Source organism: Lissotriton vulgaris, chromosome 7 (genome assembly GCF_964263255.1).
Source record: "Lissotriton vulgaris chromosome 7, aLisVul1.2, whole genome shotgun sequence".
Classification (NCBI taxonomy): Eukaryota; Metazoa; Chordata; class Amphibia; order Caudata; family Salamandridae; genus Lissotriton; species Lissotriton vulgaris.
The window spans coordinates 1637973540-1637997026 of NC_141695.1; the positions used below are offsets into that span (position 1 = coordinate 1637973540).

The 23487-nt window shown below is 44.2% G+C and overlaps 1 protein-coding gene across 6 annotated transcripts in view; it reads left to right on the top strand.

The window, feature by feature from the left end:
* The window catches only part of NCOA3 (nuclear receptor coactivator 3), a 633192-nt gene extending 609987 nt beyond the window's left edge, over positions 1-23205 (top strand). For 5 of the 6 annotated variants that reach the window (XM_086932604.1, XM_086932603.1, XM_086932608.1 and 2 more), the window contains one exon: positions 22210-23205. In XM_086932604.1, the coding sequence (XP_086788730.1) occupies positions 22210-22224 (15 nt within the window). In that variant the 3' untranslated portion in view covers positions 22225-23205. The remainder of the gene's footprint in view (positions 1-22209) is intronic. The other variant, XM_086932607.1, reaches the window with a different exon arrangement.
* The last annotated feature ends 282 nt before the right edge of the window (positions 23206-23487 follow it).

Consider the following 23487-nt stretch of genomic DNA (forward strand, 5'->3'; position numbering starts at 1 on the left):
TAGCAACAAGTTCTGTATTAACTAACTGGAAACCACTGGCAGTATCCGTTGACAATCTGTCTACAATCGTGGAAACCTTTCTTATCTTGACTGAATTCATCGTTATTCCTACCATGGGAATAATTGCACCAAAAATGTCTCCCATGACTTCTGTAAAACTTTCCCTCTTAAACCTGTTCAGGTGTTCTCCAAATTCAAAGGTACCCTTCTCATTTCTGTCAACATGAAAAATCTTTGGAAAAACTAATCCAAGGTAGCACGTCCCATACCAATGGTCAGGGAGGCTAAAATATGCCTTGTTACCACAGATAAAATAAATTCCAGGAAAAATAGGATCTTTCCCACCTTTAAATCCCCATCCCCCTATGATACGATAGGTATCCTCACATTGATTAGCACCAACAAAAAAGTTATCAAGTGTGTTATCTCTTCTAATACAACATTTACCACTAACTGGTTCATCAATGTGAATTGCTGCATTTGTATTAACACCATTAAGCTTAGCATCCTCCATTTGCCAGAATTTGGACTTAGCATGTTTAAGCACCTCATTTCTTTTGTAAATTGCCCTTCTCTCCTCAGCCATATTCAGGAAAGTCTTTTCTTCTGCTCTCATCTTGCATGTTAAATTATTTCTATAAGCATATTCGTAATTAAGCTCATTAGTTACCAAAAACAATTCCCTCATCTGCTTTGCAGGTTTAACTTTGTTTAAGCTATTTACAACTTTGAGGTTTGCAAAAACCTCATCAAAGTCTGAGTAAAAGTATTCCAAACGACCTGTTTGATAAAACAAGCAAGCAATCACACTGCAAGTGATACCATATGTAAGGGGTAACATGTTATAAGTAACCCCCTCTGAGACAGAAGCAGGAAGCTTCACACAGACATAGCAGTCCTTTACATTCATCACTTTAACATATTCAGATAAAAGCTTAGAAAATGAATTGCTAGAAAAATCTCCAACAGATCTATCTTGATGGATCTCTGGATTATGCTCAATAACTCTGTTAGACTTGCCAGCATGCTTTTCCTGTTTAGTCTCTGCCTTACTTGTCATATTAGCCTTAAATTTCTGCTTATCAATACCAAAAGGGTAAACTACAGCTAAAATTAACCAAACCAGTATTAAAAGAACCACACAAATTGAAGACATTTTGCAAAACCTTCTCAAAATGGAACACCTAGAAGTATCAGAACTAGGCATTTTAAACAAAAATCAAAACAAAAATTTTAAAATTATAAATAATGTAAGTAATCTAAATAAACTATATCTCTGCTTTGAATTTTTTTTTTTTTAAAGTAACCCTAAAACAGCTTTTCCTCGACCTTGCGTCACATGAACGTGTTTTTCCAACTAACACAATTTCTTCGACCTTGTGTCACCTAACACACACTTTCTTCAGCCTTATGCCAGGAACTAGAACTAAAACCCTAATCTAAAAGAAAACAACTTCAATCATTATCACTAGCTTTTTCTAAATCCTCCTGACTACTACTTTCAACTTCAACAATTGGCGGGATTATGATGTATGTCCACTCTGGAGACTTATACTTTTGATAGGGCTTAATCACTCTTTTTGCCTTACCACTAATTACTTCAATTGTTCTACCTTTCTCGTTTTTCTTTTCAGAGTCACCTCCCTGACTTGAGATTTCGTTGACCTGTTCTTTTGATTTCTTTATCAATTTGAATTTCAGATTTTCTTCTGGCCAAACATCTCCTTTCCTCAAGATTTTCTTCTTTGGCACAGTTTCATTGCATTCAGCTTTCCAAGCTCTTTTTCAGAATTTTCTTTTTCAGAATTTTCTTTCAGTTTCTTCGTCACTCTCGTCTGTTTCTGAGACTTCAAATCTGTACCTAGGAACTTCTTTACTCTGCAGCTTCACTCCATTAGGAACATCATCCTTGCTGGTACTTGGTAATTCTTCCTCCTCTTCTTCAGGAATCACCTTCAGCTTCCCAGTTTCAGAATTCTTGTTCCCGCATACAGAGCTACTCTTCTGCTTTTCAATACTCTCCTGGACTAGATTATCGTCTTGCTCAGTATTTTCTGCTTCTGAATCCTCTTTTTCTGTTTCTTGATCTAGAATCACAATCTCCAGATCTTTTTCATTCAATGCCTTATTACTTTGCTGATCATCAGACTCTGGATCTTCAGGATCTCCTTCGAATCCGAATCAGTTGTTGTATCACTTTCTTCATCAGAATTATCAGGAGGTGGTACACGATTAGTGTGACTTGCATGCATCCACCTTTTCAAGCCCCTACACTTTACAGCATTAGTTGTTACAAGAATTACTTGTCTTGCCTTCTGCCATCTAGGTACTAAACAGTTTCTCCTTCGATGCACTCTTGTTCTGACCCAATCTCCAGCTAACAGATCATGAGCTTGTTCTTTTTCTTTTGTAATCACATCTGTTCCCACCTGGTGAAATACAGAATTAACTACATCAGAAAGATTCTGACAGTACTCAATAATTGCACTATCATTTATACTCAAAAGCTTGCCAACTGGAACAAATGCTTGCCTCATAACTCTACCCATTAAAATATCATGGGGACTAAGGCCTGTCCTTTTCTCAGGAGTGCTTCTCAAAGACATCAAAACTAGTGGCAAAGTGTCTGTCCACTTCACTCCTGTAGCTAAACACATTTTTGAAATTCTATTTTTGATTGTTCCATTTATCTGCTCTACAACACCTGATGCTTCTGGTCTGTATGCACAATGTAGCTTCTGCTCAATTCCCAAAGCTTCACAAATCAATTGTAACAATCTGTTTTCAAAATGCGTTCCACGATCACTTTCAATAGTCACCGGAAAACCATATCTAGGTATGATCTCCCTCAACAGTAATTTTGCCACAGTGACTGAGTCATTGTGACGAGTTGGGAAAGCTTCCACCCATCTTGAAAACAGACAAACAAGCACATACTTGAGCTTATTATGATGTGGCATGTCAATGAAATCCATCTGCAACCTGGTAAAAGGACCACCCTCCCGTCCTATCGTTCCCAAACTCACAACAGTTTTCCTGTTAGGATTCATTTGTTGGCAGGTCAAACATCTTTGGCAAAGTGATTCTGCAATAATTCTGAATTTTGGGCTAAACCATGTCTCTCTGAATAATCGGATCATGGAATCTCTTCCTAAATGCCCTGGACCATGGTACATCCGTGCCATGTCAGCAATCATGCAATTTGCATTACTGGTCTGTCATCTTTGTAAACCCAAACTCCATCTTCCTCTCGCTGTCTGCACTCTGCTTTTAACCATGTGCTTTTCTCTTCCTCATCTGCCTCATCTTGTAATTCTTTTACTCCCTGCCATGTTTCTACTACAGATATTAGCATGAGAGAGTTCAAAATGTGACTTTTTTGTCCGATTGATTGAATAATTATTCTTTGCACAATACCTTGCAATTTCATCCGCATAAGCATTACCTTTGGTAATATAGTCCTCACCCTTTTTATGAGCTGCACATTTCACAACAGCAATTTGTTCTGGTAACTGAATGCCATCGATCAATCTCTTGATCAATTTTGCATTTCTGATTGGCGTTCCCGCAGAAGTTAAATAACCCCTTTGAGACCAGAGCTGACCATAGTCATGAACTACGCCATACCCATACTGACTATCAGTCACTATGGTAACTTTTTTTCCCTTCTGCTCTTTCGCAAGCTCGAATTAAACCAACCAATTCTGCAATTTGGGCTAAACGAATTCCATCAAGAGGTGAACCCTCTACAACATCTGAGACTGTACATACAGAATATGCTGCTCTCAGAATGCCCTCGTCTGTTCTTAGACCGGAACCATCAACAAAGTAAACCAAATCAGATTCAGGCAGAGGAACATCTTTTATATCCTGCCGGGGTTTAGTGCAGTAATCTACAACATCCAGGCACTCCTGATCAATGTCAATTTCATTATTAACTTCAGTAACAACACCATCCGGCAATAATGTGGAAGGATTTAAATTCACACATCTTGCAATAGAAACATTATCTGATCCCAGAATTGTTTTCTCGTATTTAGTCAGTCTGTTACTAGTTAAATGCTGAGTTTTGCTTCTGGTAAGAAGAATTTCAAACGAATGAGGTACATATACCTTTACAGGAAATCCCATAATGATTTCTTCACTCTGCTCAAGGCTTACCCTTGTTGCAGCCACTGCTTTTAAGCAACCTGGCAAAGCCTTTGCAACAGGGTCCAAAACAGCTGAGAAATAAGCAATTGGCTTTCTCAGTTTTCCATGTCTCTGGATCAAAACTGCACAACCTTCCCTTTCACTACAGTATAATTCAAATTCTTTTTCATAATCCGGCATTCCCAATGCTGGTGCTTCACACAAACTTCTTTTTAATTCTTCAAAAGCCTCTAATTCAATTTTTGTCAATTTAATCGGATCCTTTGTCTGCTTTTGTCAGTCTTTGCAGTGGTTTTGCAATCACCGAAAATCCACTAATCCACTGACGACAGTAACCAACCATTCCCAGAAACATTCTGACCTGTCTTTGTGTTGTCGGGGGCTGTATTGCTCGAATCATTTTAATTCTTTCTATAGTCACTTGTCTCGTTCCCTTTGCAATTCTGTGACCAAGATATTTTACCTCTTGTTTGCAAAACTGTAATTTTGCAGGTGACACTTTGTCCTTCATCTGCCAATCGATTTAAAAGGGTAATGGTGTCTGTTACACAATTTTCTCGTGTCTTTGCTGCTACAAGCAAGTCATCAATATACTGGACCAATGTTGAATTTCCAGGTAAAATCAGATCTTCCAGGGATTTCTTTAATAACTGATTAAAAATAGATGGACTCTCAGTATACCCCTGTAGGATACGACACCATGCTAAAATGCGGTTCTGGAACCTGAATGCAAAAATTTGTTGGCGCTCTGGATGCAGTGGAACTGTAAAGAAGGCATTACATAGGTCTATGACCGTATACCATTCTGCATCATGCGGAATCTGATAAAGAATTACCGCAGGGTTTGGAACAATTGGACAACATGGAACAACAATCTGGTTAATTGTTCTTAAATCCTGAACAATTCTGTAAGTTCCGTTTGGCTTTTTGATACCCATAATCTGTGAATTACATGGGCTGCTCTCAATCTCTTTCAGAACACCTTGACTTATGAATTTCTCAATAACTGGAATGACTCCTTCCAATTGTTTCAGCTTTCATTTTATACTGAGGAACATTCGGGAAATCTATTCCTTGTTTTACAGTAATTTTTACTGGATCCACATGTTTCATGAGACCCATATCATTTCCAGTTAAGTCCCAAATTTCTGGATTGACTGGCTTTTTAAGCTCTTCAGGCAAATTGTTTTTATCAAAAGCAGGAAATAATTTACTTTCCTCTTCAACCATCAACATTGTCAATTTATAAAGACCATCCACTTCTGAAGTTTGTAACCCAATACCATCCAGTGAGCAATAAATTCTACAGTTCATTTTACAAAGAATATCACGACCTAACAAATTTACAGGACTACTGTCACAAACTAAAAACCTGTGTTTATCTTTGTAATTTCCAATCTCAACTTTTACAGGCTCAGTTAGGCTTGTTTTAATCTGCTGATTTGCTACACCTACAACTTGGATACACTCACCAGAGAGAGGAAGGTTTTCAATTTCTGCTGATCTACCAGTAGAACGGGTAGCACCTGTGTCCACAAGAAAAGTGACATCAACATCGTTCACTTTACCATTAACAAATGGACCAGCCTGGTCTACCTCAAGAGTGGGTCCAAGCACACACTCTTCTCCCTCTCTCAGGCACCGTCATTCTTCCGATGAATCGCTCACTTCATTATCTTTCAACCAAAATTGTTGAGAAACATTCGACACATTTGTTTTTGACAAACTGTTTACCTGATCTGAAAGAAACACGTTAGTGTTAGATTCCTTACCTTAGAATATCCCCAGGCGTCAGTCTGGATCCGGAAACTTTTGCGTAGCAGTACCCCTGCGCGTCGGTAGGCGTCGTCTGCAGGCGTCCCCTGCGGCTCCGCGTCCGTCGTCGGCGTCGTGCGCCGTGATGACGTCGCTGGAGTACATAGACGCCGCCTCCGCGCGCTGACGTCAGTTCTTCTTTTTTCCGCGCCAGTGGACGCAGATCTGAAGAGCAGTACTCCGGTCTTTGACCAAGTTTTCGATTGTTTTTTCTCTATTGTGCCTGATAGGATGCCTGGGTTCAAGAATTGCGATGACTGTGAGCGCACGATGTCGGTCACGGATCATCACCGCCTCTGTCTCCGGTGTCTGGGCCCCGACCACGACGTGGACTCCTGTGTCGACTGCCGGGCCCTCACCAACAAGGCTAGGCGGGAGCGGTCCCGCAAGCTACTGGAGCTCCGGGTGTCGGCCCCACGTCGGGACCGGGAGCGGTCCCGGTCCGGCCGGAGGTCGAGAGAGCGTTCGAGGGAGCGGTTGCGGAGCCGCGCCGAGCGTTCCGGAAGTCGACACCACTCGTCAGGCTCGTCAGGTAGGAAGCACAAGAAGTCGGGGCGTCGTCATCGTACCCCCGACTCCCCCCGACGCTCGCGCGATGCGGCCGGGGGCTCGGGTGACCCCATCCCCGCGGCTCCGCGGGAGTCGCCGGCGCGGCCTGCCTCATACCCTCCGGTCCCTGGGCATGGCGCGACGCCTGAGGAGATCGAGGCGTTCCTCATGGCCATGAGGGCGCTCGCTTCTCCGACGGGGCCTACGGTGCCTTCGGGTCCAGTGCTACCGTCTGGGGGCCCTGGCGGTTCGGGTGTCCCTGCCTCGGCGCCGTCGGGTGCTCCGGCCCCGGCGCCGCCGACGGCTCCGACCCCGGCGCCGCAAGGGCCTTCGGGATCGGCGCCGGCTGGTCTTCCGGCCTCCCCGGCGCCGTTGCCATCGGGGTTGCCCCCGACGCCGCCCCCGCGCGGCACCGGTTCTCCAGTGCTGGCTCCGGCCGGCGGTGGGGTTCCGGCTCCGGGCGACGCCGTCCCCTTACCTTCTCCGACGCCGGACGCGGCGCCGGACGGGCGTCGCTCGACGCCGGTCCCGGCACCGATGGGGCCCATGAACCCCGAGGAGCCGGTCTTCATCGTTGACTCCGAATACGGAGAGGATGAGGAGTACGGTGAAGGTTGGGAGGGGTCCGAGGACCCTCTGTCACGCGAGTGCCAGTATGACCCGGACTGGACAGGTGACTTGGGGGATGCCAGTGGTTTGGACGACTCCCCTAACCCTGGTTTGATCTCTCCTCCAACCGTGGCATCGGTGGAGGGAGCTGCCTATTCTGTGGTGCTGATGAGGGCTGCCAAGGCCTTACACCTTGAGCTCCCTGTCGCGGCCGTGAGGCCTAACATCCTCACCGAGGTCTTCAAACCGCAGTCATGCCCACTGGAGCCACTGCTGCCGTTTAATGAAGCCTTGTCAGACGTTCTGTTGGGCACGTGGTCCAGGCCCGCTTCAGGTGCGCCTGTTGATCGGAACGTGGCCAGGCGCCACCGTCCTTGTCCGGACGACCCCAAGTACCTGTCTACCCACCCCACTCCTGAGAGTCTGGTGATCCAGGCCTCGACCTCCCAGTCCGCATTCCCGTCGGCCCCGCCCGACCGGGAATCCAAGAGGTATGACCAGTTTGGCAAAAAGGTCTTCTCGTCCATTAGTTTGGGCCTGCGGTCTTGCAACACCGCTTGCCTCTTGGGCCGCTACACCCACTCTGTGTGGGATACGGTCGCGGAACTGCTGCCAGAATGCCCCATGGAGGTGCGGGCAAAACTCGGTCAAGCTGTGGCTGAGGGCCGGGATGCAGCGAAATATTCAATACGGTGTGGTCTTGATACGACCGACTCGCTGGGCAGAGCTATGTCAACGACGGTGGCGATTCGTCGCCACGCCTGGCTGAGATCCGCCAATTTTTCGGCTGATGTCCAGAATACACTGATGGACATGCCGTTTGATGGCTGTCACCTGTTCGGTGACAAGGCGGACCACGCGCTGGAACGCTTCAAGGACTCCAGGGTCACGGCCAAGTCCTTGGGTCTCTCGACCCAGCGTCAGCAAACTGGTTCGTTTCGTCCCTTTCGTGGCCAAGGAAGGGGCGCCCCCACACGTGCTGCCAGCCACGCGCCGCAACAATCCTTCCAACGCGGTGGCGGCCGTGGAAACCGCCGTGGTGGCGGTCGGGGACAAAGGCGGGGTCAGACCACACCTCCCCCCGCAGCATCTGCCTCAAAATCCTCCTAGTCCGTGCTTTCGGCCCCATGTGACGCCAGTGGGTGGCAGGGTTCGCCATCACCACGCTCACTGGCGCACAATCACTTCGGACAGGTGGGTGCTGCAAATCGTCCGAAGGGGCTACTCCCTCCCCTTCGAGACCTCTCCTCCAGCCATGCCACCGCAGAACCACCGTGTGTCGGGGGACCACTTGACACTTCTGCAGGAGGAAGTTACGGCCCTCTTGGCCAAGGGGGCCATCGAGCGCGTTCCTGGGCCAGAAGTAGGGCGTGGTTGCTATTCCCACTACTTTCTGGTGCCCAAGAAGGACAAGGGGGGCCTACGTCCTATCTTGGATCTAAGGAACGTCAACGGCTTCCTCAGGAAGGAGAAGTTCAAGATGTTGACGTTAGCTCAGGTCTTGGCTGCTCTAGACCCACAAGACTGGATGGTAGCGTTGGACTTGCAGGACGCCTATTTTCACATCCCCGTCCTGCCGGCCCACCGGCGTTACCTGCGGTTCACGGTAGGCCTGGAGCACTTTCAGTTTATCGTGCTCCCCTTCGGCCTTACCAGCGCCCCACGGGTGTTCACGAAGGTGATGGCGGTGGTCGCAGCCCATCTGCGCAGGTTGGGGGTTTCAGTCTTCCCCTACCTAGACGATTGGTTGTTGAAGGCGGGCTCGCCCCAAACAGTCGTCCACCACCTTCAGATGACGGCAGACCTCTTGCACGACCTGGGGTTCTCCATCAACGTGCCGAAATCACACCTGTGTCCCTCTCAAAAGCTCCTTTTCATCGGAGCGGTTCTGGACTCGGCGCAGTTTCGGGTTTATCCTCCGGAACGGCGGGTTCGGGATATTCAGGCTTTGATTCCCATCTTTCAGCCGCTATCCCGAGTCTCGGTCAGGTTGACGCTGCGGCTGCTGGGACTGATGGCTTCCTGCATCCTTCTGGTGCATCACGCCAGGTGGCGGATGCGGGCTCTGCAGTGGGACCTGAAGTTTCAGTGGGCCCAGCATCAGGGCAACTTGTCCGACCACGTCTTGATCTCGGAGGGCACTGCGAGACAACTGCAGTGGTGGCTTACGGACCGCGATTGGGTCAAGGGCAAGTCCCTCTCCCTTCCCCAACCGGAGCACGTTGTCGTGACAGACGCGTCCCTCCAGGGCTGGGGTGGCCACTTGGGAGAGGCAGAGATCAGAGGCATCTGGTCTCCGGCGGAGTCCCGGCTCCATATCAATCTGTTGGAGCTGCGGGCGTCAGGGCGTGACTCTGACGGTTCAACACCTGGCAGGTTCTCTGAACGCCAGGGCGGACGAACTCAGCCGTCGGTGCTCGATGGATCATGAATGGCGTCTGAACTCGGACGTGGCGCAAGGCATCTTTCTGCGATGGGGAGAGCCTTGGTTAGATCTATTCGCCACAGAAGAGAACGCGCAATGTCATCAGTTCTGCGCGTTGGAGTTTCCAAGACGGCACTCGCACGGCGACGCCTTTCGGCGCGAGTGGAGTTGCGGTCTGTTATACGCCTTTCCGCCTATACCACTTCTGCCCAGAGTGCTGAAGAAGATCAGGCGCGACCGGGCCCAAGTTATCCTTGTGGCTCCGGACTGGGCTCGAAGGTACTGGTATCCCGAGCTACTCAGCATGTCAGTCGGTCCCCCGATCCGCCTGCCCCTTCAGGAGGACCTTCTGTCGCAGCAGCAGGGGACGGTCCTCCACCCGAACCTGTCCAGTCTCCACCTCCATGCTTGGAGATTGAGCGGCGGCAGTTGAGGCCATTTGACTTGCCTCCTGAAGTCTGTGAGGTTATTCTGGCAGCCAGGCGTCCCTCCACTAAGTCGGTATACGCCTGTCGGTGGAACAGATTTGTGGCATGGTGCACAGCAAAGGCTGTGGATCCACTCTCTGCCCCTCTTTCTGAGGTTCTTCTGTTTCTTCTTTCTCTTGCCCAGCAGGGCTCTGCTCTGGGCACTATCAAGGGCTACCTTTCTGCCCTTTCAGCCTTTTTGCGGCTTCCTGATCAGCCTTCTTTGTTCAAATCCCCGATTGTAACTCGATTCTTGAAAGGCATCACTCACATGTTTCCACCTGTTCCGTTTGTGATGCCTCAGTGGGATTTGAACCTGGTTCTTACTTTCCTGATGTGTGCTCCCTTTGAGCCCCTTCATTCTTGCCCTCTCCGTCTCCTGACTTTAAAGACGGCTTTCCTGGTTGCCATCACCTCTGCCAGGAGGGTGAGTGAGCTCCAGGCTCTTTCTGTCCAACCTCCTTTCCTGTCCATTCACCCTGACAAGGTGGTTCTGAGGACTAGACCTTCTTTCCTGCCCAAGGTTGTTTCGGCCTTTCACATCGGGCAGTCCATCACCCTCCCCTCCTTCTTCCCGCCTCCGCATCCTTCGAAGGATGAAGAGCGGCTCCATCGTCTGGACCCAAAACGTGCGCTTTCATTTTACATGGATCGCACACGCCAGTTCCGGGTGGATGACCAACTGTTTGTTGGCTACGTGGGTGCGAAGAAGGGACGGGCGGTTTGTAAACGAACCATCTCTCGATGGGTCGTCCTCTGCATCAAAGCGTGCTACTCTTTGGCTCGGAAGGAGCCTCCTGTTGGGCTGAGGGCCCATTCCACTCGGGCCACGGCGGCTACTACTGCCCTGGGCCGGGGAGTCCCCTTGCAGGACATTTGCCAGGCGGCTCCGTGGGCCTCGCTGCACACCTTTGCGAGGCACTACTGCCTGGACAGTCAAGTCCGGAGGATGGCTTCTTTGGCCGTTCTGTCCTCCAGGACTTTCTGGTGTAGTTTTGTATTGGTTCGCAGACCCACCACCGGGGTTGGTATTGCTGGGGTATGTATTCTAAGGTAAGGAATCTAACACTAACGTGTTTCTTTCAGATGAACAAGTTACTTACCTTCGATAACGATATATCTGTAAGAAACATTAGTTAGTGTTAGATTCCTTACCGAACCCACCCATCCTCCCCGTTCTGCGAACTGATACCTAGGGTTAAGGTCATCCCTTTCAGGGCCCTAGTTTTTACATGGCACCAGTGTTGGTTCTCTCATGGCCCTGCGTCTTCTGGCGCGGAAATGCTGTGTGCAAAGAACTGACGTCAGCGCGCGGAGGCGGCGTCTATGTACTCCAGCGACGTCATCACGGCGCACGACGCCGACGACGGACGCGGAGCCGCAGGGGACGCCTGCAGACGACGCCTACCGACGCGCAGGGGTACTGCTACGCAAAAGTTTCCGGATCCAGACTGACGCCTGGGGATATTCTAAGGTAAGGAATCTAACACTAACTAATGTTTCTTACAGATATATCGTTACCGAAGGTAAGTAACTTGTTCATTACCTCCACAGAAGCCTGTTTCTGGTGTATACCTTTGAGCATTTACACAGTTTAGAAACGGTGCTTGTGGAATCTGGCTCTGCTGATTCGCTACCTGTCGCTGTAGCTGTCGCTGCTGACTTAACTCGTTTAACTGCTGCTGTAGCTGTTGCTGCTGATTTACCTCACTCTGCATCTGTGAATTCAATGAGGCATTTTTAAAATTTCTGGGCGGATTTTTACACTCACGCTTCCAGTGTCCAATTTCGTCGCAATTAAAACATGGGAGCTTCTGTTTTAGCTCTTCAATATTCACATTAAATTTAGGTTTGTTATTAAAATTATTTTTAAATTTGCGTTGATTCTGATACACATTTTTATTTTCAAAAGCCATCTGCTGTTGCTCAGCTACTTTCACTTGTGCCCACTTAGCCTTTTCCTTAAGGTTTTTCTGTTTAGCTTCAATCTCATCACTGCAATATTTTGCTTTTCTCAGGATATCATCAACTAAAAGTGATTGCCATCCCACGATTCCATGTTTAATCATTTCACTAATTTCAGGTCTCGGACCAAAAACAAATCTGTAAATAAAGTGGCTCATATCCTTTTCACTTAATTTTTCACAGTCACTGTATTGTTTGAAAACTAACAGTAACCTTTCATAGAATGAATGTACTGACTCTTTTGGCTCTTGGTTTGTTCTGTCAATTTTAACCCAATCTACTTGTTTCGGGAGAATTTTCCCTTTCAGCCAATAAAGTACTTTATTGTATATTTCCATGACATCCTTCGATGGGGCACCTGTAATTGTGTCTCGAGCAGGTTCTTCTTTGGGCCAAGTTACAGAAATTTTGCATTCTGTCCAAAGATCTGATGGGACAACAATGTCAAAGAATCCATTCAGATCGATCCACAGAACTTTTGACACTTTAATGAATCTGTCTACCTGACGACACCATTCCACAGGCTTTTCTCTCAGCCGAGGAAAATCATTAGTAAACAGAATATCCTGTCTTGACCAAGGGACATGCACATATCCTCCACCTGCTATTTCCCTCATTGGAAATTCAGAAACTATTTCACTTCTGACTCTTTTGTCTTGTTCTTTATTCTTTGACCATTTTATTCTCCATTTACCTAATTCACCTAATCTTTTAAGAAAAACTATCAATTCTTTAATATGAGTTATTCTTCCAGAAGTATTGAGATTATCAATATCTTTCTCTGAAAAATCCACTCTGTAATGTTTCTACAAATGTTTGTTTGCTTAAATCAATTTCTAATTCAGCAGCCATTTCTTCCAGTTGTTCATACCGGTTTTTCGTTTTCCACTGAATGCTTTTGCAAATAAAAAGTTCATCATCCTGATACAATCTTAAATTGTCAGTACCAATTGTGCCAATAATTAATTCTTCCAAATCAGCTTTTAATTTTGCAACATCAAGCTTTTTAAATTCAGGAACTTCTGTTAATAATGCACTTTGCGTTAAATCTATTTTATTCAGGCTTCTTTCTGAAATAGCTGAATCAGATTCTGTTACAGGTGGTGTCTGACAACTTGTCAAACTTTGATTAAAAGTTAAATTTGGCATCATAGATTTTTCCCTATGAATTTCTGAAAGTTCCGAATAAAATTTTTCAGCCACCTTTTGAATTTCTCCATTCAATGGAACTGTCAAAACTGAATGTCTATTCTCTCCCTGCTCAAAAACTGGTACAACAGGACCAATCGTTACTGGTACTGTCACTGCTTCCATGTCTTTTGTTAATTGTTGAATTAAATCTTCTTTTGCTCTATTATAATCTGAAATTTATGGCATATCCGCAAGTCTTTCTCGGTTTCTCAGAAAATCATTTCTCTGATCAGGAATTCTGTTTTCTCTGGGTGTAATAGAACTATTTATTGACCCTACTCTCTCAGGTAGTTTTAAAAATCTAGGTGAACCTTCGTCAGCTCCTTCCCTAGCAGGTGCACTTGGAGAATTTCCTATAGAAACTCTCGGGGTGGACTGTGAATCTGCTTGATAAGGTGGCGGTGTGCGTTTAGTAGAATAAATGTCTTCTAAAACTGCATCATCTAATTCCTCATCAAGTCTACTTTTCTTTTGTATTTTCTTTTGACCTGGTTCTTCAGTAATCATTATTCTCACTGGGTACAAACCATCATACATGTCTGCTTTTCTCCAGCGTCTCACTTTGTCCTCATGTGTTTCTCTATTTACAATATATTTTGAGTTTCTAGGTGTTGGACATTTGCTTTCACGTTCTAATTCCATCATCTCAACTTCCCATTCAACTAAAGCTTCAAATTGTGTAGGTCTAGGCTTCGGCATAAGAGCCATCATTTTTTCTCTCAGGTTTCTCAAAATTTTCATATTAAATGACCCATCTTCCGGCCAAGCTAATACGCCGTCATTTTTTGTATAATGCATCCAATTTTCAAACCAAATTACAGTATGATAACCATATTCGCCTTCCATATAGGCTGCGGGTGTTTTATACTTATGAAGTAATTTTCCACCACGCGTTTCAATTTTCTTGTCCGGCGTAAATAAATTTTTCGTTTTCTGAAACCATGAAGGCTTCGTTTTCTCTTTATCGTACCAATAACTCATGTTTTTAAACAAATTTGCTTATTCTTAAAAATCGTAATGTTTTCTTGATGATCCGCTACTCTAGCCAATCCGTGCACGAAAGACACCAACAAGCCAATCAGGTTAAGCTACGTCACCACCTTGCTCAACCAATAGAAATACTGTATTCAGAACAGACCAATCAGCTATCAGCTCGTCACTGTCACGTGAACCAATCAGTGCGCTTGCTGTGACGTATGTTAGCCAATCACAGCGCGAACCAAATGACGTACACTGCCGCTTCAGCTTCGCTGTGTGTTACTCCGTAATCTCACCCCTCCTTCACAAAAACTTTTCACAGCGCCATTTTAAACCATTCTTTTCAATGAACTTCAGTTAGTAACTACAAATAAACAAACCATTTGTCTGTTTCTCTGAAAAGGATAGTTTTTGACAGTCATTCAGAATTCCTCTTACATGAAATAGACCACGCTATTTTCACAAACTCGCGCATTCAAAACAGAAAACCCTGATCACGCACACACGAAATCTTGGCTGGACTTTAACCAACCATAGAAATCCACAAACGCTAGTAAGAATAGACGACGCCTCCTTACCCTTCACTCAAGCTCGAATAGTTCTATTACTCTTTTTCACAATAAGTTTTAAAACAGGCTCACCAGGTCCCTATACTTAATGCTACAATTTCATAGACAATCCTCACTATACATTTTACCAGTCACGTCTAGGATCCCTAAACTTGTGTTGTACGTCCGCAACACTTGTGATATATTCTATACCACAATTTTGAAACAGATCAAATGTACTGTGTAACTCTGTCACACTACTCTTGCCGGCAATAACCAGGAATTTTTCACACTGCAGGAAAAATCCTTTCGACTACATACAACAAGTGAACAAACTTAACAACATGTTTTAGACATGTATCCTATGTAATTAACATGTAACATGTCAGTTACCATAGTAACCATCCTCTGCTACCAGAAGATTTGATCCAGCGCTCCTATAAAAATTCTGTCTCAAACTACACTATTCACTACCTAATACTCACCATACTATAATATCACACAAGGCCCATGTGACTGAGACAGAAAATAGAGCAACTGAATCATGTGGCCTAATTAATTAAACTAAATCTAGACTTTTATATACAAAATATACAACTGCAGTATAACATCCTAACCATTTAGAAAATAATGAAACAATAATTAAGCCACTTTTGGCCAATGAATCTACTATTGGTAACGACTAAATAAATCAAGACCAGCTTGACATTTTCAGTCTTTTATTTTTAAAAGTTGATGCTTTTTATTTTCATTAACTTTATTAGCTCATTTTAATATTTGCAAACATTTTTATTAAATCAGTATCTTTTAATGGCACAAAAGTCTGGCATTTCAAAATTGCTCAAAATAATGAATAAAGCAATCAAACCCTAATTCCCTAAATTAAGCTTTCTGACCTGTAAAGGAAAAGACATTTAAATGCAGTAAGTCTTACGTATCCCAAGAACTCGGACAGCACTCCGCCCTCAGGAACAGTCAGCCCCGCTCCTCTCAAAGGGCTTAGTCTTTATACCTTTCTAACTCACTAATCTAACTAAAATGTAATTATTTTAATGTCTTTCAGCAACCTGATTGGTTGCTTGTCGTCAGACCATCTTGAGGCCACTTTTTCAACACACGAGAACGTCATTGCCATTGTCCTTTCACGTGAAGCGACAAGTTGGAAACATTTTATTTAAAACAGTTCACAGTTTCCTCCATAGCTCGGTTGATCCGCCGCTTGTCACTTCCTTAGCCTTGGAAAATACCTTTTCAGAGCACATTTTGCACAGAAGTTCTTGTTTTGACTTTGGTTTATTCAACGAAATGTCTTTATGGATAAGCTTTCCAACATGGCTGTGCTTGGCTCATCTCTGTCAGGCTAACCATCACTCTCCAAAAGTCATAGGCCTCAAACCTTTCACTCGGGCTAGTATTCAAACAAACACAAAAGAATAATTAATTTCAGATTATGAAAGTCATTCTGTTACCCACCCTCCATTGCTAATGTTAACCAATTAATATGTTACCTAGCAAAAGCACAAGAAAAGCGGCATTTTATAAAATTTACCATTCTTCATAATGTCCAGCAGGATTCTTCATATAGCTGAAAAAGATAAACAGACACAACATAGACGAAAGCACGTATAAAATTAATTAATTAATCAGCCGCATTAAGGTTGACAAAGACAATAAGACAAACAAAACAACGTTAGTTATGAATAATAAATCATACTTGCAAATGCAACATAAAGCACATAACATTAGTCCCGTGTAATGGTGTGTGAAATTTTACTCTAAGTTGATTTAATAACACAAATCATGCAAAAACTCATTAATAAAATTAATCAAGTTATGGGAGATTAACATCATGAGCCAGATTAAAATCAATTCTGAAACTCGCTCCATCACTACGTAACGTTCCCATTGCAGACATCTGTAGGGAGGCTACGTGGAAGTCTGTCAACACATTTGCTGGATTCCGATGCCAGGACCGATGCGCAAGTTGGGCAGGCTTCGCTGAGGAATTTATTTGCTCAGTAATGATTTTTCTTCTAGGTTTCTTCCACCGCTGGGTTTGGTTGTTTGGGATGGGCTTGCCATTCTTTTCACAGACTATAACTATACACAGAGATCCCCAACTACAGAACTGGAGTTACAGGTAAGAAACTATTCCTTCTCCCTTTTTGATCCTACTGGGCTTTTTGGTTTGAGACCATTCACAAACGCACTTTTGAATAGGTATTGCTGTGGTATATATTCAGGAGAGGAATTTGTGGCTAGAAGTTTCAATCCGAGGAACAAGTTACTTACCTTCAGTAACTTTTTGGCTGAAATTCTAGCCTCCGATTCCTCAACGACCCTCCCATCCTCCCAGTTTTGTGATTAAACTCTTACCATTAATAAGACTGCAAGTCTGGGAATCTGCACACTTGTTACACCAATTTGCTTTTGGGGGTCTGCGTTGGCAGGTGCCGATAGTCTCAAAAGCAATTGACGTTAGTAAGCAGGATTTGCACAGAGGCTCTGCAAGTCTTTTCAGGAGCAGAAAGGCATCAGTGTGGACCCCCAAGATGTCACCTACAGGCACGCATAAATATTGCTGAACTGTTCCTGGATGCAGTCAGACCCCTAAGAAATATTTAAAAGGCTAGGAATCTGCGACTAGATTGTCTCCACCAGAAAGAATGTTACCGAAGGTAAGTAACTTGTTGAATGGGGCCCGTGCAGATGTAATTGGTGAGCATGAATGTTTTGCTTTTATGCTTCATTTGGGCTTCAGAGAATTCACCAACATGTATGATATTAATATAGCGTAACCCTAGTTGAAAGGCAGTGGTGTGAGGGCAGAGTCAAAGTCAAAGGTAAAGACAAAGGTCAAAGATGAGTGTCTGGAGGGAGTAGCTGGTTTCTAAGAGCTAAAAGTACCTGTTATAGCGTCATGAGGTAGTGTTTTTGAAGGGATTTGTATTCAATTTTTTTTTTAATAGGATCAGGTTTGATGATATTTATAGCACAGGCCCACAACTGCTGTTGAAAGCCCCTCCGCTGTGCTTCCAGATGCCGTTCCAGGTCCTTTTGACCCAGACAATACTGGCTTTCTTTCTCAAACGTCTTCACCTGCACTCTCTAGGGCCCTTAGTGTCCCATAAAACCCTATGCGCCATAGGACTGGCTTCGCGCAATTGGCCTGCCACTACTGGCTCGTTTCTGACCACCTGCATCAGAAATAATTCCTGCTCCTCTTATCACCTCCTCAAAACAGGATGGGTAGTAATAATCATATCCAGCCAGGAGGCTTTAAAGGCCTTTCTCACTTTTGCTATCCGACCCCGCCTTCAACCAGACAGGTCAAATGTCACCCCCCTGCCCAAAGCAGACAGGAAAATTAGCTTTCAGGCTATTTACACCCTTTACGGGGGCTATTTGATGTGAACACGAAAAATAGAATTCAGTCATCTAGGTTTTTGGTGAAATTAGGTACAATAGGCCAGTGCTATGCCCACCCCCACAGTAAGTGGTCATATAGGGAGTGTAGGCACCCCAAAGGTAAGTAGCCCATTGGCTACTACCTTTTACTCCCCTTACTGCCCTTAAATTGAGTATTTATGTTGCACCCCTGACACCAGGAACTGAGATTAGACTGACACAAGACGCGGACAAAGAGCGAAGAAAGCGAGAACTAAGGACCAGCATGCAGACTATTTGGCGCCAAACCCTGCCTACCTGTACCTGTCTCGACAATCACGACACTCATCCTCTCATTGTGCATCTGCCAAGCACCCTAGTCGACTGCCAGCACTTGGCAAATTGCCAGTAATCTCTCTTGGAGTAGAGGAGTTACTCTCTTGCAGGCAGCAAACTCCGGTCCACAGTTCTCCCATTCCTCGGTCTCCCTGACTCAGCAGCTGCCCAGGAACAGATTTAGGTGCACCAGAAGGTCCGATCAGTCTCCCCACCAAGTGAGAAGACGCCAGTACCAACCTGAGCCAAACAGCACCAAAACCCGGGTTACCAGACCCCTTACAGCAACCAAAGCCTGTTTAAGTTCAGTCCAGACTCCCACTGACTCAAAGACTGAGAAGCTGTTGAGGGATGTCCGCACCACAGAGACCTACTTTGAGAGTGGCTCATCTGTCCTGTTGCCCCCTCACCCTGCGGTGACCGACAACCGTGAGTGCCTGTGATGCACAAACCCAGCTGACCTAACCACTCTGCGCCCCAGCCCTGGTTTCGGAGAACTGGCTTGCTCCCAGGGCAGGCCCTCATGAACCGAGCACCCATTGGGAGTTCCGGACCTGTCTCCGGTCCCACTCTGCATCCCCTCTCCACCCCTCCCCTACCACCACACACTATGGTGTAGGGCGCAAAGCTACCAACCTGACCAGCACGCTGCATGGCAGGTAAAGTCTTACTGCTGGTGGTTCTTTGGACCTTGGCTTCGTATAAACCTATTGCAAGTAACCATATATCGTTTATGCCTTTTTTCCTGTAGGAAAGCATTGCCGGGTAATTGAAGTGAACATTTTACTTATCTTGCTTACCTGTAAAAATCAATATTTCAAAAAGTACTTGATACAGAAGTGCTTGGTGTTGGAATTTATATAAAAATGTGTTTTATTTCTAAATTGGGTACACATTTATTCTTGAGTGTCATTTATTGCCTCGGAGTATAACAAATACTTAGCACTACCCTTTGGTGAGCTTAAACTGCTTGCCCAGACTCCCACAAAAGAGAGCATTTTAGTTTACTTGTGCCGATGTAAACCAATAAGATTTGCCTGGACACAGCATACCTGGTTTTGGTGCTCAACATAGAGAGCCAGCTTCCTACAGTAAGGCAGCTAGTCTTCAATCCTGACAGTTTTGTCTTTTGGGCTTGCTGGCTTTCTGCTAGAACATATAAGTTCATGCAGTGTCCACTTTCAGTGAATATCGTACAGATGGATCATTTTATGAAAGATTTGGGTTTCCTAAGCAGTTGTGGAAGACTTGCTGTGGTGGCCACTGAATTGTGTTGTTTGGAAGCCTTTTTGTTCTCCCTGTGTTCGGATAGTCATATGTTGGTGCTAGAGTTTCCTGCCAATCCTTTGATCTCGTGTTGAGGAAGCTATGTTAAAACTGGGCGTAGATTATCTTGATTTTTCTGGCGTGGCATCTTTAGATGTGGCACTTGGATCTTTTCAGTTCCTTTTGCCCTCCCAGCGTTGTGCCATCAGATTTACTTGCTCAGCAGTAAGACAACATTTGGCTTCCAAAACCAAAGCCTCCACACCTCTAGTTTAGGTAGAAATTTGTGTTCCTTGTATTTGCCCTCCGATGTGGATGTCCTCATCCTTGTAAGCATGTTGTTTATCCACTCACTTGATCTAAGCTGACTGGTCTCATTTTGTTACCCTGTGGGCAGGGGTGGATGATGATCTCCCTCAAGGTAAATAAGTCTGCTGTGTTGCACTTTGCATTCTCTCTTCCCCGGCAAGGCTTTGCTGTGGGCACAGTTAATGGCTATTTGTCGGCCCGTTAGGCCTTTGTTTATCAGAGCAGCCTTTGTTCTTCAAATATCCTATTATCATACAGTTTTTGTAGGATCCTACATTTGTTTCCCCCCTTCTTTCTTTGTGATGCCTTAGTGGTACCTTAATTTGGTAGTCTCTGATACATTCTTCCTTTTAGTATATGCACCGTTAATTTTTCTGACATTGAATACTTTTTTTCTCATTGCTATTGTGTTGGCTGGACATGTTAGTGAGCCCCAGGCCTGGTCTGTTCAACATCCGTTCACTTCTGTTTTTTCAGACAAGCTGGTCCTGCAGAAGAGGGGATTGTCTCCTTAAGTTGGTCACTCTCTTTCATGAGGGTCAGTCCATTAACTTGCTACTTCCCTTCTCCTCATTTCATTGAGTAGAAGGAACAGTTATATGGTTTGGACCCATGTAGGCAAACCTGTGAGTTCTGTGTCTACAATCAACTTTTCTTGGTTAGACTGGCTCCAAGTAGGACAAGATAATTGAAAAATGGTTTGTTTTCCCTCTGTCATGCTTTATCTTAAAATATGGCATGCCCTGGCAAAGGACTGTCTAGAAGAAATCAGGGCCCATTCCACCACAGCAAACGCTGTTTCTGTTGCCTGTTCATTTTCACTCATTTGTGAAGTGTTGGTGATTGTTCACTGGTACCCACCTTCCTCAGACACGGTCTAGATTCGGAGGTCTGCCAAGATGACTGTTTTGCCATGTTAGTGCTGCAGGAGTTCTTGGTTTAACAGTTTCGGCGGACCCATCACTTGGGAGATGCTGCTTTGGTTTCAGTTCAAGAAGTAAGAAATTGCAAGTAGGGCCATCAGAAGAACAAGTTACGTACTTTAACATTCTTTGGGATGTATACTCTTATATGTAGATTCCTAATTTTTTCCTTCTGCCTCCCCATTCTGAGGAATAGTTCCGCATTTTTCATAAGATCCGAGTCTGGATTCATGCACTGCCCGCTTTGTTGATGATGTCAGCCATGCTATCTGGAGACTGGATAAAATAGATTAGGTACTCACAGAAGTGCAACCGGGTGGCTCTCTTATGCAGATTCCTAGGGGTGTAGCTAGATACTTAGTGACCTAGTAGCTCAGCAGAGAGTTTACAGTCTCCGAATTCAGCCCATTGCTATGCAGGATTCAAGAGGTGAGGAATCTGCAGGTAGATGGAATATCCACTCTAACGATTGTTACCAGGGAACCGCCCACCATTCCCTTCATGGTGTTAACATGAAGGAAGTCTGGCAGCAGATGCTCATTCCCCACTTTTTTGTAGTTCAGAAGATAGAAATGATATTTAAATTTTAGTAGCTTGTTAAAGAAGTACTTAAACTTGATGTTGTGCCAATATCGGGGCCAAAACATGACACAATTGTGGTGCTTAGAATGTGTATAGTGGGACCTATTTTTCCTAGTTTTCCGACTGACACGACAAAATTATCTGAGCCCATGCATTCACAATGCCACATTAAAAAAAGCTTGTTGCATAGCTGTCCGTGGCTTGCCTTCTGTCCAAGCCCTCAAGTCTGGTTTAGATTTGGGTTGTAAAGGAAAGTACTCTTATTTGTGGAGAACATTCTAAGTGATAAGTTAATCTACAGGTCAAATTCTTCCAAACTACTATCCCTGTATTGTAGGAAATTCGAGCCTGGATTCTCATCCTGATTTAGCAATTCATTGAGATATCAGAGGATTTCAATTACCAAGCATTAAACCATGACTCTAGTTTAAAGGTTTGTGTTTAGATGCACATCCTTTTGTAAAGGAGAAATTACAGTGGAAAGCTGAAATGCATGAGAATATTGTACATTCCAGTGCATTTTTTTCATTGTTTAATTGAAGATTACGTTTTTTTTTTTAATGCATGTAATGTATGCACCTTTAATTGTAGACTCTGGCAAATGTTATTACTCTTGTTATGGATTAAAATTTGTATTTTTTCAATGTTTGAGTTATCGTTGCCTGACGTATACTATGCAACTGTAATACATGTTTCCATTTCTTCAGCAGAAGTATTGCTGACGTCTGGAATCTTACTTCAGCAACTATCTGAATAAAAGATGCACTATAAGGAACAAAGACGCGATGCTGGGGACACTTTTACTATCCTCATTGAGAAGGCTTCAAAGTCACTTGTAAGATGTCTTGGTCTAGCAAATCATCCATTGTAATATTGTATTGCACATCGCAATGGACAAGAGGATTTTTTGTTGGTTTGCAGATTCTGGTTACTTCTATGTTTTATAGTGGTCTTTTATGTATTGACTGCCAACCAGAGAAGTATCCAAACATTATGAAGAGATCTGAAGAAGCCACCTGGTAGAATTCCTATTAAATGTTACATTTGTGGAGCAGCATTACTGAAAAGTTCAAAATCCTCACCTTGCTTGGATCTTTTGAAACAATGCAGTGATTTTTCATCCCCTCCTATGAAGCCTTCTAGGATTTTCTAAGCGGAATGTAAATGGAGAAACATTTCCATGCTTTGTTTGGATGAAATCTTACATGCAAGCTTGAGCTGGTCATTGACTTGTTGGTGTGCAGTGGAATGTGCTTTTATGAATGTTGAAATTATTTCAGATTTGAAGAACTTTGGAAATACACAACAAATGCTACAGCATCTGTTATGGACCTGATCAGTGAATGGAACAATAACCTTTTATCTTATTGGGACTAAACCTCCTTCAGGAAGGACACAGTACTGCATTATGCATCAGAATTCTTTGTAAATATTCCATGTACATATTTAAGATATTGTATTATATTTGAATTTTGTAGGTCACAACAGCTCACTTTTGCGGAGTTTGTGAAACTACATATTTAACGATGTATGTAAAATTTCAGCCTATTGAAATCAATCTATGAACATTTGTTGGTTTTATTTAATGTCCTTGGAGTAGGCTGCTTTCATCCCATATTATTTTTATTTTTTTTGTTGTATGTGGAGGGTTATGGGAAGGTGTAACAGAAGCGTACAAATAAAAGAATGTTATTTCTGGCATAGATTTAAAAGTTTGATTAGGTTTAAGCAGTCAGCTTATTTTTCCATTTTAGCAAGCACTTTGTTTATGAACAGACTTTTTTTTAAAACTGTAAATAACAGTTCAAACGTTTGGTATTTGTATGTAATGTTTTTGTGTTGTCTTTTCGCTCTGTTTTACTATATTTTAATTGCATTTGTACCTCTGTAAATTGAGGTTGAAAGTTCTCTCATTGATCATTTTTTGGCAGGAATAAGACTTGAAGCAGGTTTGACTAAAGCTTCACTTGCCAACAAATTCAGTC